This window comes from Phalacrocorax aristotelis, chromosome 15 (assembly GCF_949628215.1).
Source record: "Phalacrocorax aristotelis chromosome 15, bGulAri2.1, whole genome shotgun sequence".
NCBI classification, from domain to species: domain Eukaryota; kingdom Metazoa; phylum Chordata; class Aves; order Suliformes; family Phalacrocoracidae; genus Phalacrocorax; species Phalacrocorax aristotelis.
Window position 1 is genome coordinate 13,431,352 of NC_134290.1, and position 14,062 is coordinate 13,445,413.

The 14,062-nt window shown below is 42.5% G+C and overlaps 1 protein-coding gene across 5 annotated transcripts in view; it reads left to right on the forward strand.

The window, feature by feature from the left end:
* SFSWAP (splicing factor SWAP) overlaps positions 1-1,880 on the forward strand; it is a 50,117-nt gene extending 48,237 nt beyond the window's left edge. For all 5 annotated transcript variants that reach the window (XM_075110753.1, XM_075110751.1, XM_075110752.1 and 2 more), the window contains one exon: positions 1,471-1,880. In XM_075110753.1, coding sequence (XP_074966854.1) covers positions 1,471-1,536 — 66 coding nt within the window. In that variant the 3' untranslated portion in view covers positions 1,537-1,880. The remainder of the gene's footprint in view (positions 1-1,470) is intronic.
* The last annotated feature ends 12,182 nt before the right edge of the window (positions 1,881-14,062 follow it).

Genomic DNA, 14,062 nt, shown 5'->3' on the forward strand with positions numbered 1-14,062 from the left:
AGACTATTCTTTCAATGAATTAATATTGTTCTAAGATTTTGTTCTGCTAGGGAAACAGTGATAGCTGGGAGTTAATACTAATAGGCTAGTACCTGACCTACCATATCTGATCTATTTTCGATGAAAAAAACAAAACAAGAACATTCAGGAGAACAGAAGACAGCAAGTACAGGCCCTGGAGGAAGAAAATGGAGTACTAACGCCATAGCACTTCTTAGGCTACCAAACAAATGCATGGAAATTCCTGGTGTAGGAAATGAAATAGGAACTACATCTTAGCCATCAGAGTAAACATCCCACCCTTTAAAAACATACACCCTTCAGACAAAGACAATTGGTTCCTGCATTTCTTGGGTTAAATAGTGCTTATGGCTTAGCACTTGCTAGTTTAGTAGTAGGCTGCTTGCTTGAGGTGCAGCTGTAAGAGGAAAAATTACTATATTGAAATGCAGTTCTTGGTTACTATTTCCAGAAAGTAAAAAAGAGGAACGAAACCTCTGTGACTCTGCAAGGTATTTCCCAACATTGGTTAGTTCAGCATCTTTTTGTCTTTAAGGGCCTGAAGAAATGTGATTTACCTAATTATTAGTAAGATTATTTTGCTGCCCATGTGCTGGCTGACCCGGACCAATTCAGTGTCTTGTCTCATTCACATCCTTCCATCTGTAAAGTGGAATCATGATGCTGAATTCCCTATGAAGTGTTTTGAGAGCTTCAGTTGAAAAATGCGTTTAAAGAACTAAGGATTTTAATTCATTTATGTTGCATTTGTGAGGAAATGTTTTAAGTAACTTTAATTCATTACTGATACGCTTTTCATTTTGTGGTCGTTATTTGCAAACGAATCATTCGATGCCATTGACATGAAACTTCATTTCCTTTTGTAATGCTGTTCCCACTGGATACTCAGACAAGGCTGAGAGTTGCTATTTGGTTTCACAACAGTCTTAATGTTTCAGTCTCTCTCTCGTATGTGAAAATACCGCTGCTATGTAAATTTTTGGTTCGGGTTTACAAAGCAGACAAAAAAGGCTTTATGTTATAGCGTAATTGCTAGCACTCTCTTCTTACCAGCTCCCTCTCTTTTCTTTTCTCTTTTTGCTTTTTTTTCCTGTTTCAAACCCTCATTTGTTAGTAGTTGTGTGTTCATTAACATTTTTGTGAAGATACGGTCGTGGTTTCTTTCCATTTCAGTTGACGTGATTTCTATGGTTTGTTGTTTAGAAACTGCTCTAAATATTTATACAGAGGGCTCTGTAGCATTTTAGTAAAAACAGTTGCTGTTGTAGGAACTTTCTCCAAATCATTTCACTCATTTAGCCCAGGGACTGTTCATATCTGATGCTCGTGACTCCAAGTGTTCTGTGACGGGAGCATAAGCTAACCTTTCACGCAGATCTCTGCAATCACATGCTTTAGCTCTGTTCAAAGCCCAGCCACGTCTGATCGTTTTCCTTTTATTTTCTACAGGATCTTATGGCCAAAGTGAGAGCAATGCTTGCAGCTTCCAAAAACATCCACACTAGTGCCTCCTGAGACCTGTTGAACTGACCGTCAAGAAATCGTGTGAAAAGGAACAATATTAAAAACTGCCTCATCTCAAATGTACAGCTGAGCTCACTTGGTTCACAACTCGTCTAATATTACCAGAACTCAAGGAGCTAAAACCTATCTTTCTGTACAGAAGCATCTCCTTGAAATTTCATTAAACTTTTTCAGCCAGAATATCTTTGGAAAGTTTTTGGTTTTTGTAAATTGATTTTTTGACTAATTCTTCAGTAACATTTTATGATCAGCCGTCTATATGTGTATATTTGTAAATACCATGTTTCTGTGAAAGAAGTATTACACAATAATAAAGAAGGAAACATCTTTCATTAGCTAGAGTTTTTGTGGAGTCCTTAATTGTTTGCGGCTGACTGTTGTTACAAATTAATTTTGTTTTTCTTTAGCATTTTCTGCTTTTTGAAATAACAGCTGCCTAGCCTGCCTGGCCACCTTAAGCTGAGAAATACTTTTTATCTTCCTTCATGCACAGAACGACCTGAGAATGCTTGTTTGCTTGGGCGTTAGTAGCGGACAGTTTTTGGACAAGGGACATGATTTTCTGTCCATCATTTAGAAAGATCTCTGAGCCTCCAGTTGAGGAGTTGTCCCTTTGAGGTCAGTAACTAGTGGTCAGTAGCCCCTTTGCCTTGTCCTCTCTAGTTAGCTACAGAAGAGAGAGTATATTTTTCTGGTCATTCAACAGTTATACTTCACAGAAACCCTGCATTCTGATTCAGCATCTTCCGTCCGGCTGAGAAAGATGTTTACTAACTTAGGTTTTACTGACATACGCCACCGGTCTGCGCTTTTCAGAAAGCTTGTGGCCTCAGTATGATGATTGCACGTTTGTTTATTATATGTTCTTTGTTGCACACTGACTATTTAATTTTTTAATTGAAATATTCTTAAAATGAGGACAAAAAGGCACGTGTGAATCTTTTGCCAAGCCTGCTTGAACTCTGAGGTGTTGTAATAGTTGGTGCATTCAAAAGGTGCCCTTACTGGCAGTTATCCAATTCCATAAGGAGTGGAACCAGGGCTGTTAATGACGCCTGAAAAACACTGGGGTCTGTTATCAGAAAGAGTCTGGTTATAGTGACTCATGTCCTAATTTTCTCAAATTTTACAGAGAGTGGGTAGAGGTCAGAGATGGATTAGAGAAATTAATGTGGTAGTTTATACTTACTCACAGACTAGTTGGTAAGTTTGAACTACACAAATTGATAACTCCAGTGCAAAAATCTTTGTGTTCAAAGCGAGGGGAGGAGAAACTGCATCGATGTAATTCAAGCTTTGAGTAACGTGCTGGTCGAAATGGTAGTCGGTGTGTCACTTGCCCGGGTTCACTTGGAACGAGAGGACGATATTTAAACCATTGGAAACAATAATCGATCGGGTTTCGTTTCAGGTTTCGGCCAGCAATAATTAGCAGAGTTGATGCTCCTACGAACAATATAAAAAGCCGTGTCCGGTGCAGACAAATTTCATTGCGCACATAAATTGTGATGAAACAGCCATTGCAGTGGTCATGTAGGATCCAGTTATCCACCATTTACCTAATTAATTCTAAGTTATTTGTAATGTTTTTGACTAGAACAAAAATAACTTTAAACCAGTGCGAGAGAGAGAGAGAGAGTGTTTTCTCTACGCATTGATGAAACAGCGCTGGTAGAGACAGAGATAAAAAAGGACATAAAGTAAATTTTGTAGGCAGCTGTTGTAGATTGTTGTGCACTGTTAAATTTACAGCAGCTTTATTTTTCCCTCCTAAATGGAGTTAAAAATCTCACCATGGTTAAATAATTGGCAGCTTGGATGCCAGTTGTTTGTCATGTAATAGGAAAAAAGCCCAGCTCTTTGATAAAATAGACTGGGCAGCTTGTTTTGCTGCTGCTGTGCAGATTTATTCTCTTTGGGAAGGTTGTTGCTTTAATGACAACTTAAAATATTTTGCCTCCCTGTGAGCAAGTGTTTTTCTTTTTTTCTTCCTTTTTGTTTTTCCCCCCTCCTTACTCCCTTTTGCAGTATGAAGTGAGACGGAGCGTGTAGCTCCAGGAAAATTTAGATTAAACTGCATTTTTGTACACTTTTTATTGTTTACTAAGGTTTGTTTGCATTTAGCACTCTCTCATGGGTAGTTGAATTCTCCAGAATTTAAAAAGTAGTAGTGTTTTTATTGCATTATTTTTTTTCTTTCCAACCAGAATGGACATTTTCACCTTATGAGAGGGCCTTGAGCTGCTTTACCAGAATAATTCCTTTGTATGTGTTCACATTTGGAAAGCGATGCTGCGTTTTTGGTCTGTCTTCACAGGCACTAGATGTGTTGTAACTGCTTGCGTATCACAGCAGGGAGGTGCTGATACAATCAGTACAATTTCTGGTGTCTGGTATATCAGGAGAATGTGTAACCCATATCAGGAAAGTGTCTGAAGAACTTCAAACTGGAAAATTTTCAAATTTCTATTTTTCCTGGTACAGATTTTCAGTGGAAGAGACCTCTCTGTGGACCCAGTTACAGGACCGTGTCTGAGCATCTGGGACCACAGGCAGCAGGTCTGAGCTTTGCAGAAAAGGGATTTGCATCTCCCACCCCATCTCCCATCCACGAAAACCGTACGTACTCAATTCTTTGCAGTGTGGCCACGCACCAAGGGGCCGAAAGGCCCTGTGTCTCCTGGCTGCATTGCCAGAGTCTTGTTTCTGATGGGAGATACACGAGGTTGCTACAACGGGGAGTTAGGAAACTGGGAGAGATTCAGGTGGAAGAAAGCGGGCTTCGAGCAGTCGTGAGGAAGGCACTGTGGTAGCTCTGAGCTGTCAGCAACTTAGTTTTTCAGATTTCTCAGTTTTGTGGAAACAATACAACGTGAGATTGCTTTGCTTTAAATTTGGTCAAATACAGTAATTTAAGCAACTCTTTCGCTGTAGGTACTTTGAATTCTTTCCTCTGCCTGCAGGTAACACGGCGGAAGGACTGGGAACGTTAACGCTCGCTTTCCAAAGTGCTTCGGAAGGGCCTTTTTGTCTGGAATGTGCTAGCCAGTCTTTCCTCAGGGTCTTGGGAGTTCCAGATCATAGTTTTGAAGATAAAAAGAATTTTAAAAAATTGTCAGTTTATACAACAAAAGTTTCTTCCCTCTCTATTTGTGCAGAGTAGCCTGCTCGCAAAAGAAATTCCACTGACAGAGAGTAGGAGCTGCTCAGGAGGTATCAGGTTTTTTCTCTGTGGAGTTTCAGATTCACCTGAGATGTCAGAAAATGGACAACTTTAAGTTTTGAGCCACTAAATCATTTGCAGACTTGGCTATTTGTGGGTGTTAGAGGCATTCTTTCTCAGTGAGGGGCAGCTTGATGAAACAAAGCCAACAGGGCACAGGCATTGCTACAGCAGAGGTAGTGGGTAGCCTTAAGTTCTCCGCCTTTCTTTGTCAAGTGGAGGTGAAATAGATGATAAGTGCTAGGTGCTTGTATACCTCTGTCCTCCAGTCCCTGTTACCGGTTACTTTCAGAGCATATTTCTCAGTACAGACTTCATCAGCTTTGCTCGATCTGCCCACCTAGGTATAATCTTCGTAGTTCGAGAGGTGGATTAGTAATAATTTGTATTAAAGATGCTCTAATTTGAATTAATTAGATGTGTTCAACAGCTTCCTGCTTGGCTCCTCAGTCAGCTGGTGGGCAACCTGTTTGTTGTAAAAACTGTTAAAAATATTTGGCCATCTCAGTATATACTTTTTGGTTTTCTACAGGTGAAGAAACCTTGCTTTCACTTGCAAGGCAGCTTCTGTCGAGCTGAGCTGATGGTTCGGCATTGAACAATTTGGCTCTGTCAGGAAGCTGACAGCCAGTGAGGGGTATTTGCGGTCCCTTGGTGGTGATCATGATTTCACATCTGTTGTCGCTTGTAGCTCTTTGTACCATAACGTTTTGTTGGACACCAATTATTTTGGAACCTCCACTTTCTCACTTGTAAACTTGATGCATTAGAGGCAATCAAAACTGTACTCTCCATTTTTCAGTGGGGCAACAAACGATAACGTTTAGAATACATGTTTTCATGAATTTAAGGCAATTTCTACTATCTTTTGTGAAGAAGTTTTATTGGGAAATTCTATTTAATTAAATTTCTATTCAATTAAATTGCGTTTATCATCTATTCCTCTTCTCCCAGTAACTAATTATACAAAGCAAAGAAGTAAAAGACCTGTGGATTGAGGTTAGCAAAATGCTAAAGCAACTTCTTTACTAATTTTTCTTTTGCCTCGTGATCTGACAGCATGAAACAGAGCATTGCACTGATCTGACATCCTTATTTTCATCGTGTAAATTAACTTGGCTATAACTTTATGAAAATTTGTTTTAAGAGCTGCATTTAGGAGAATTTCAAAGTTGAAAGCTCAGTGTTTGATTTTTTTTTTCTGTTGTGATTTGAATATGAACATGTTCTGAATATTTTGGTTTGCCTTTAGACCAATCCCTTCAGGACCAAAAGTGTAGTTTGGTGAAGTATTACGTATAAAAGGGAAGGCTTTTTGGAGCGGTTGGTTGGAAACTAATACCTGCCTGCATGCTAATTAGGTTTCAATCTTCCTGGTGGCCGGCTGGTGTGGTACTGCCTTTGTTATTCTGTTTGAACCATCGAAGGATTCTTGATAATTCTTGATGCAAAGCATGTCTTTGATTTTTGCTTTAATTTTCCCCGATCTGGATTACCCAGGAGGTGAATATAGGTATGGAAATACCCTACTGGATTCTGTATAATCTTAAAGCAAGTCCTGACTGTTTATAACAAATCCACTTTTACCTTCCAGTGAACTTGAAAATTCCATGGTATTAATTTAATATCTTTAATTTGAATGAAGATGATAATCTCTTGGCAACAATTAATCCTGAACATGTAGCATGACAAACATTATAAAATGCTCTGCCAGACCCTTTTAAACCCGATGGTGATAATCTGCCATTTCTGAATCCCTGCATACTCTCCTCGGGAGACGTGCTAGGACTTGTTTTTTGTGATAAGGACAAAATGGCTGCACATCTAGATGCATGCTAACAACTCGTTTTTCTCTTTAGACTGAGTATTAAACTGTTGATCTCTAACTAGAAAGTGTGATGATGACTTCTTGATGATGTTTGACAGTGTTATAAATACAGCTGCCTGGTAGGGTGAGAGAAATCCCCGTATGCAAGAGCAGAGAAGGGCAGACGCCGACTTCCCCCGACAGCACAGAGTGGCAGACATGATACCTTACTTCACTGAAACTGGCGTAATTTGGCATCCAAGCGTCTCCTTGTCCCATTTCTCATAAAATAAATTCTAAGGATATATTCTTCTAGGGACAAGTCCCATATATGCTCATATTTCCTCTATTTAAAAGTAGGAGGATTTGGGGTTTCTTGTTAAAATGCAGTCCAAAGATGTTTATCTGCAACTTTATTTATTAGGATATGGTAGCCTTGGTAACTGTCTGTTAAATTATTGCTCTCGCTTGTTAAAACAGCTTTTCTCCTTCAGAAATGCCAAAGCTTGAAAAAAAACCTAACCTTAATGCTGATCAAGAAACAGGTCAGAGGGTTTGGCATCACAAGGAAGGAAACAAAGTAATCTGTGCTCTCTGCTCCTCCTTTCTGAAGCTCTAATAATTGAATTCATTTTCTAAGGAAAAATGGAAACGAAAAATTCATTTTGTAAGGACTGATGAAAAGGTGAATATTTTTTCCACCTTGAGTAGAGTAAGTGTGAGAAGATATTTCAGCCTTAAGCTGTTGAGACAATCAAAAGCACGCTGTCCTCAGGTCTTTGAGTGCCCTAGCGTATGCACAGTGAAGATTACAAATCACCAAGTGTGATTAAAAAAATGGTGGGACAGGTGAAGCCTCCGTTACTGAAAACGGACTGTAACAATGCCATTGTAAGCTGTCTGTGCTGCGAGAGAAGTTAGAAAGCTCTGTGACGTTGACCTCACCTAGGAACCTTCTCCCAGTGAATACTCAATGAAGAGTGAAAAGGCAACTACTCCAGAAGTGTATTTCTAGCGGGGAAACCTCTTATTCCCTGGGATTCTTATGGTAAAATATGCAGGATTTAAGTGTGTTGGTATAATAATGACGGACAGAGGAATAAAGGTTCTTTAGATGCCCCAGTCTATTGTTTTACATTCCCAGAACAAAACACTTCATGTATTTCCATAATAAGAAGCCACCTGTTTACTCAGTTGAATGATGAATTGTGAAAGCCTTGGAGTTTGTAAGTTAATAGTTTTCTCAGGATTGCCATTGCAAAGAGAGAATAGACGATCGTTATTCTTTTGTGGGGGTCCCTTATGTGTTTGGGTTCGCACTGTCCCTCTGAGTTGTGCTGCAGTTTATCAGTGGGAAGATATTTCCAGCTCATTTGTGTTCTCTCCGTCAGGGCCCTGAATGCAGTAATAGACCTTAATGGTCCTGACCAGCCTCACATGGGACCTTCACCCACAGCCTCTGACCAGAGGCTACCTTTCAGCTCCGCTCCTTCGCTCTTTGCTAAGCTGCTTGTAGGTGTGTCCATCTCCAGCTCTGTCGCCGTGATGCCTGCGCCTGCCTGTGGACCCTGTTGACTCGGGCCTTGACCCACAGGCTGGCTCCCTGGCTTGATCCCAGAGCTGCCTTGTCACTACACGTCTGTCAGGCAATCTGGACTGGGCTGATCCTAGCTGGGCCAGCCCTGCTCGCTTGGGCGCCATGGGGCTGCGCCCGGGCTGGTGAGGTCCCTGCCCTGCCGCCTGCGGTATCGCGCTGAGCTCCCAGCTCCTGTCCTTCAGGGAGCAGTTGGCCCTCGCTGCTCCCTGGCTCTCGCTGCGCAAGTCTAACTCACTGGCTGTCGGCATTGCCCAGAGAGGTAGTGGAGTCTCCGTCTTGGAGACAGACAAAACCCGAGTGCGCGCAGTCCTAGGCACCCTGCTCGTCTTGCTTTGAGCAGAGGGCTCAGATGAGACGATCTCCAGAGGTCTCTGCCACCCTCAGCGATTCTGTGGTTCATTTGCAAACACTCCAAGGCTGGCTGTCTTAATCAGGATGGAAGCGACCGGGTTTGCCTCCACTCTGCATGTTCTAGGTGAAGCTGTCCCCTGTGTCTGTGGAATAGCTTTGCAGAGGTATACTGAGTCCAAAGGTGAATGCTCTCTGTCTTACTACAATAGTCAATAGAAATTGTCGCAAAGACTGAAAAAAGCCAGTGTGCTAAAGAAGCTTTTATTGAACTCCTTCCTCTTAATAAAAGATACATTTAAAAATAAAATAATATGCTATGTGACCTGGGAAACCTCCTAGCTGAACATTGGCAGCTTCGAGATCCAATTAAAACGCTCCCTGAGCCCGCACATCCCACTGCCAAAAACTTGCCATGCTTTAAACCTTTTTACATCACATAACGATTTGTCTTCAGTTGCATCTTCTGTTCGTGCTTCTTGAATGGGTGTAAGCTTGCCTGATGTTTTTTAATCAGGAAATGGTAGAAATTGACAGCCTCAAGCTGTCAGTGTGCACAAAAACATTATGAGACATGTATCTATTAATCCTGCAGAAAGAGGACGTTAAATTCCTGCTGTTCGTAATCTCCCGTTGGAACCAATATTGGCTAATGACTTTAATGGTATCGCACTTGGCAAAAATTAAACACATCTTTCATCCTTTCCTAAAGCTATTCCTATTTTAAGGCATTGTAGATAAGGAGACAAAGTGGACAGAGAGTGATACTATACATTGAATTTAAGAGAATACTGTAAAAATGATTGAGCAATGCTGGTGAATCTGATGGCATTTGTCCAGTGTTTCTTAACTGGCAGAGAGACATTGACTTGGTTCTGACAACCTAATGATTTTGATGACACTGTGATAGTTTTTTGAGCACGGGTACAATAAGTGGTGTTCAAAAGCTGTTGTTCTCATACCGTGACAGTGAAAATTTGCTGGATTTTAAGGCCGGTGCAACTTTGCCAACGAATGAAGTCTCAAATCTTTAGAGGCAGAAGCAATTCTGTGGTTCCTTCCACAGAATTGTAGTAAGACAGAGAGCATTCACCTTTGGACTCAGTATACCTCTGCAAAGCTATTCCACATTATCTTGATAATGACTGCTTTACATGGAGCTGCGGATAACAGGCAGCGTGCAATCAGACTGCTTGCTTTCCAGAAATGACTGAGCTACTGGCCTTGAAAATCATTGAACTTCCTCTTTTTGCCAATCCTCCAAGCCCAGCGCAGAAGTGCTGATTTAGGAAAGCTAGGAATATGCTTTCTGTAATGTCTAAGCTAGGTAGGTCCTGCTTTGTAGAGAGCAAATGGCATTTTATAACTAGGGGTTTGCTTTAATTGTCTGTGTCCCTGAAGCAACAAGCAGTTTGCTCTTTCCTTTGGCTAAGTGGGTGACATCTCACAGAGAGACAGAAATAGGAACAGCTCTTGAGGTTGTGCGTGGGTGAGAGCCCCCTGCTCTATGGACTGGCTGCTCGTGATGAGGCAGGGCAGTACGTAGATTCCCCAGCGGCTCAGTTTAGAGACTCGCTGTCTTGCAGCAGCGTGGTGGAGTTTGCACCGCCACAGGTACTCTGAAACATCACTGAAAGGTAAGTTTTGTATCTTGCTAACTTCTCAGTATTTTCTTGTGACGATGCAGAAGAGCACAAGTGCAATGGTTTTATTCAAGCTACAAGCAAACACAAGATATCAACTCTTCTGTAATTCTTTGCTCTTATGCTCTAAGAATATGCAGACACAGTAACTACTACTATTTATCCTTAAATAACAGTTATGTTGTGGGAAACCTTCCATCAGTGGCCTGTCTGCATGGGAAAAGATAATAGAATATGTTCTAAATATCAACTAAAATAGTGCACAGAGTTAAAAACGCCAAGAATAGATTCAAATGGGTGTTACAGATTGCACGTGGAGACTTGTTCAGGTTCCAGCAAACACAGCTTAGATCCCGCAGCTGGCATCATGTGGGACGTCAGACCGTAGGTAAAATTGAACCAAGCAGGGTGATGTCCAGTTTCAGCTTTTTTTAAGATTTTCAGCTTTTTTGAGATTGTAAAAGCAAGGTCAGTATCTAACCACAGAAGACGTAGTTCCGTATTTCGTTGTGTTTGGCTCAGACTTACTGATGTTCTTTCTCATTCAGGAGTGAAGAAGGGGAGCAGTACTGTGACTTAACGTGCTCACAGATTCAACAACCGAGTTGTGAAAAACTAAGTCTTAAGAAATTAACAACTTGGCTGAGACATCTGAACGATGACAGGTGATTGACAAGGGATGGGGATGTCAAACCAAGTCTGTCTTTATGTACGCTGTATCTAAAAGCAGCGGTAGGTGCACGGGTGAGAGCCTGCCTGGGGAGCTACGCCTCCAGTGCCAGTGGTCCGTAGCTGTGGCTGAAGGTAATGCACTTGGCTGCTGTTTTTAATGCTTCGAAGTTGCCTCTTCACATTTCACCTTGCTGGAGATCTAGAGAACATCTTGCGAAGTCTGAAAGTTTGGCAAGTTTGGGCAGCTGTCAATTGATTCGATCCTCTCAGGGAAATGCTTTCCTGGCCCCTTAAAAGGCTGGTGGCCAGTACCTCCATAGAGTCTCTCTAATTTATTGTTCTGTTTGCGAGTCGCTCTCTGCTGGATGAAAGCAGCTAGACCCCAGATGCTTATAAGCACCGTTTTCCCTGTGCAACATGCTTTCTGCTTGACCAGTGGCTCACTTCTGACTGCTCCAGCTTAATCCTGGGCCTCTGGAAAGTCCCTGTCTTATGCCGAAAGCCACAACATTCTCTTAGGAAAGAAATAAGCAGCTGTGGCCCTGAAGTAGTACCCCATGCTCGATTTTTGTGTTCCTAATAACAGGGACCTCAAAGCTCAGTTCTAACACTGAACTTGACAGCCCAGTCAAAACCCATTTTTTCAAGGTGTCTCATCATCTTAATACTGGAACTTTCAAGACCGAAGTTTTACAGCTTTTAGCCCTTTGCTAGTAATGAGTTCTACACCTTAATAAAAGCTCCAGCAAAGTAGGATCCACCTGCAATTTCTTTCAAGTCACCGAAGAGTCACTGATTTCATTCAGGCATTGTCAGCGGTACAAAAGCAGCTTCTCAACACTCTTTTATAAATGGACTGTTACCTTAAGAAACGGCTTCCCATTACTTGTTCTTACATAGTTACTTTTTCTATCCATATCACAGAGTTTGAGTTCAACTGAAATCTTGTTCACTGTGTTATGAAAAGCTTTCAATACCATTTCTATTGCCTAGACAGAAATTAGCAATGGGGAGGTTTCGCAGAACCTCCCTGAAAATGCATGATCTTTGCAGAATGGACTGCTTGTAGAAAGCCTTCCAAGTCCTCCTGGTGCTCCTACCACAGAGGCCAGGACTCTGAATGACCTGCCAGTAAACAGAAATGACATGTCAGTCACAGTTGCTTTTCTCCACCTTCTTAGAGGGCTATTTCAGCGTTCAGCGCGTCACTGAACTCTCTGAAAAGCATTCCAGATGATCACTCATTGTGTCAAATAACGCTGCGTTATGTAGATAGGTGGCTATTTGCTGGTGTGCGGCTGTAATTTGAGTTACACGTGTGGGTTTATTAGGCGTGACTTCAGATGATGGCAGGAAAAGAGGGAAGTATTCCACACTTAACAGCCAAAGCGGTATGAAAATAGCGGCTAAGAAGTGCCAGTTGGGGACGGGGCCGCTGGCCGCACTGCCGCGGGGCTGGGGCGGAGAGGACACGGTGCGGTGCTGTCCCGCTGGCAAGGTGCACTGTACGAGATCTTGCCTTCTGCAAGCTACGCTCCTCGAGCACGTCTGCTGGTTCACGCCGGCGCTGAGCTCTTGCATGACTGATGGGACTAATAACTTCGCCACCGTGTTTGAGAAAGCAGTGCTGCCAACCGAAAGGTTTGGGAGACTTTAATTCTCATAAGAAGGGAGGGAGAGGTAAGGGTTAAAGCTTAAAATACTTAAGCCTCGTTCAAATGTGTGACCGTAACCACAGCACAACTCCGGGAGACCTCTTTTTATGAAGAAAATGAAACACTGTCATTGCGATATAAAAATGTTCCTTTCAAAAAAGTCAGCGGCCTGTAAATGGAGAGGAAGTCAGCCCCACGAGCAGCAAATCAGACTGCATGGTTTTTATTCTGCGAACTGTTGATGTCCTGAAATAACAAAGAAAAATGCTCTAAACAGTGTTGTGCTGAAACAGAGTCACCCAATCTAACTTTTAATTGGACTGTCTGGAGGATGAGCCTTTGCAGTGTCTAGAAGTACCCATGAAAACTCAAAAGGGAGAAAAGGAATATAGCAAAGCAGCTAATTTGTAGCATGGTGCCAGTCTGCCCTTTCCGTCCTCCTTATCAACAGAAATCATAACAGGCTAATTCCTCGCTGTCAAATGCTCTTTGTTATTGGTACAGCTGCAGGTAATGGCGTGCTGCACTGAGTGGGAAACGGGGAGAGGGGCTGGTGCTGTCAGAGAAAATCCTCTCATCCCCTTGGAGCAGCACTGAAAGGTGTTCTGCGAAAACGCTCACCCTCACCAAAGGGAGGGGCAGAGCTCTCTGCTGCCACATAGAAAGCAGAGGAATTTGCCTTTTTAATATTTTAAATTACATTGCTTAGAGCTTTAGAAACAAAATTTGGTGAGTAGGAGGAGCTCTACATTTCAGAATCTCCTGTTATCTTTATCAACCCGTGTTCATAGCAAAAATGCAGGAGCTTTATCTGGGGGGACCCCCGGGCGATGGAGTTGGTGCTCGCGCCTGTGGGCTCGCGGCAGTCGCTGCTGCCCGAGGACTGGAGTCCCGGGAGCGCTTCCCCTTGCTCCCGGTCGGGCTGTAGCCTGTGTTGTTGGCTGCGGTGAGAGGTGTTCAGCTACCTGTGTCCTTCAGCCTACGTCCTGCAACCCCGTTGATGAAGGAGGACCGCTGAAGGTGCGGCAGTCGGTGTGTCCTCGGAGGAGCGCTGCTCCTGGCTGGAAGGTGTTTGCGTCGAGGCCGTAGGCAGCGGCAGGGGTGCACTAATTACAAGTAAAGGCACCAAGAAGGGATGTTTGGCGGTGTTCTGTTGCTCCTGTGTTGGCTGCTACAAAATTTAGAAGTGTTTCTGGGTTTAAGTTAAGAAAAAGAAGTAACAAAATCTTTCCACAACCAAAATATAACCTGAACCCCGGCAGCACACAGCTCTGCTGTCCCCAAATACTGCTGCTCAGGGAGATCTGCAGGAAGTACCTTTAGGAACCTGCGTAATAGCTTCAGTTTTAATTTATATTCATTACAATTTTTATCTGTGCACAGTTTAGCCTAGGATTGTGGATGTTATTAGCTGCTGGCTTTAATTGTCAGGATTTGTACAAAAATGTTGCTATTTGACTAATTAAAGTCTGGCCAAGTGCACAACATCAGGCCTTGGGCTCTTCTGCTGATCGCACTGAGCTTTCTACCTGTTAATTTATTGGGATAAATATTATCAAAAGGCTTTGATAA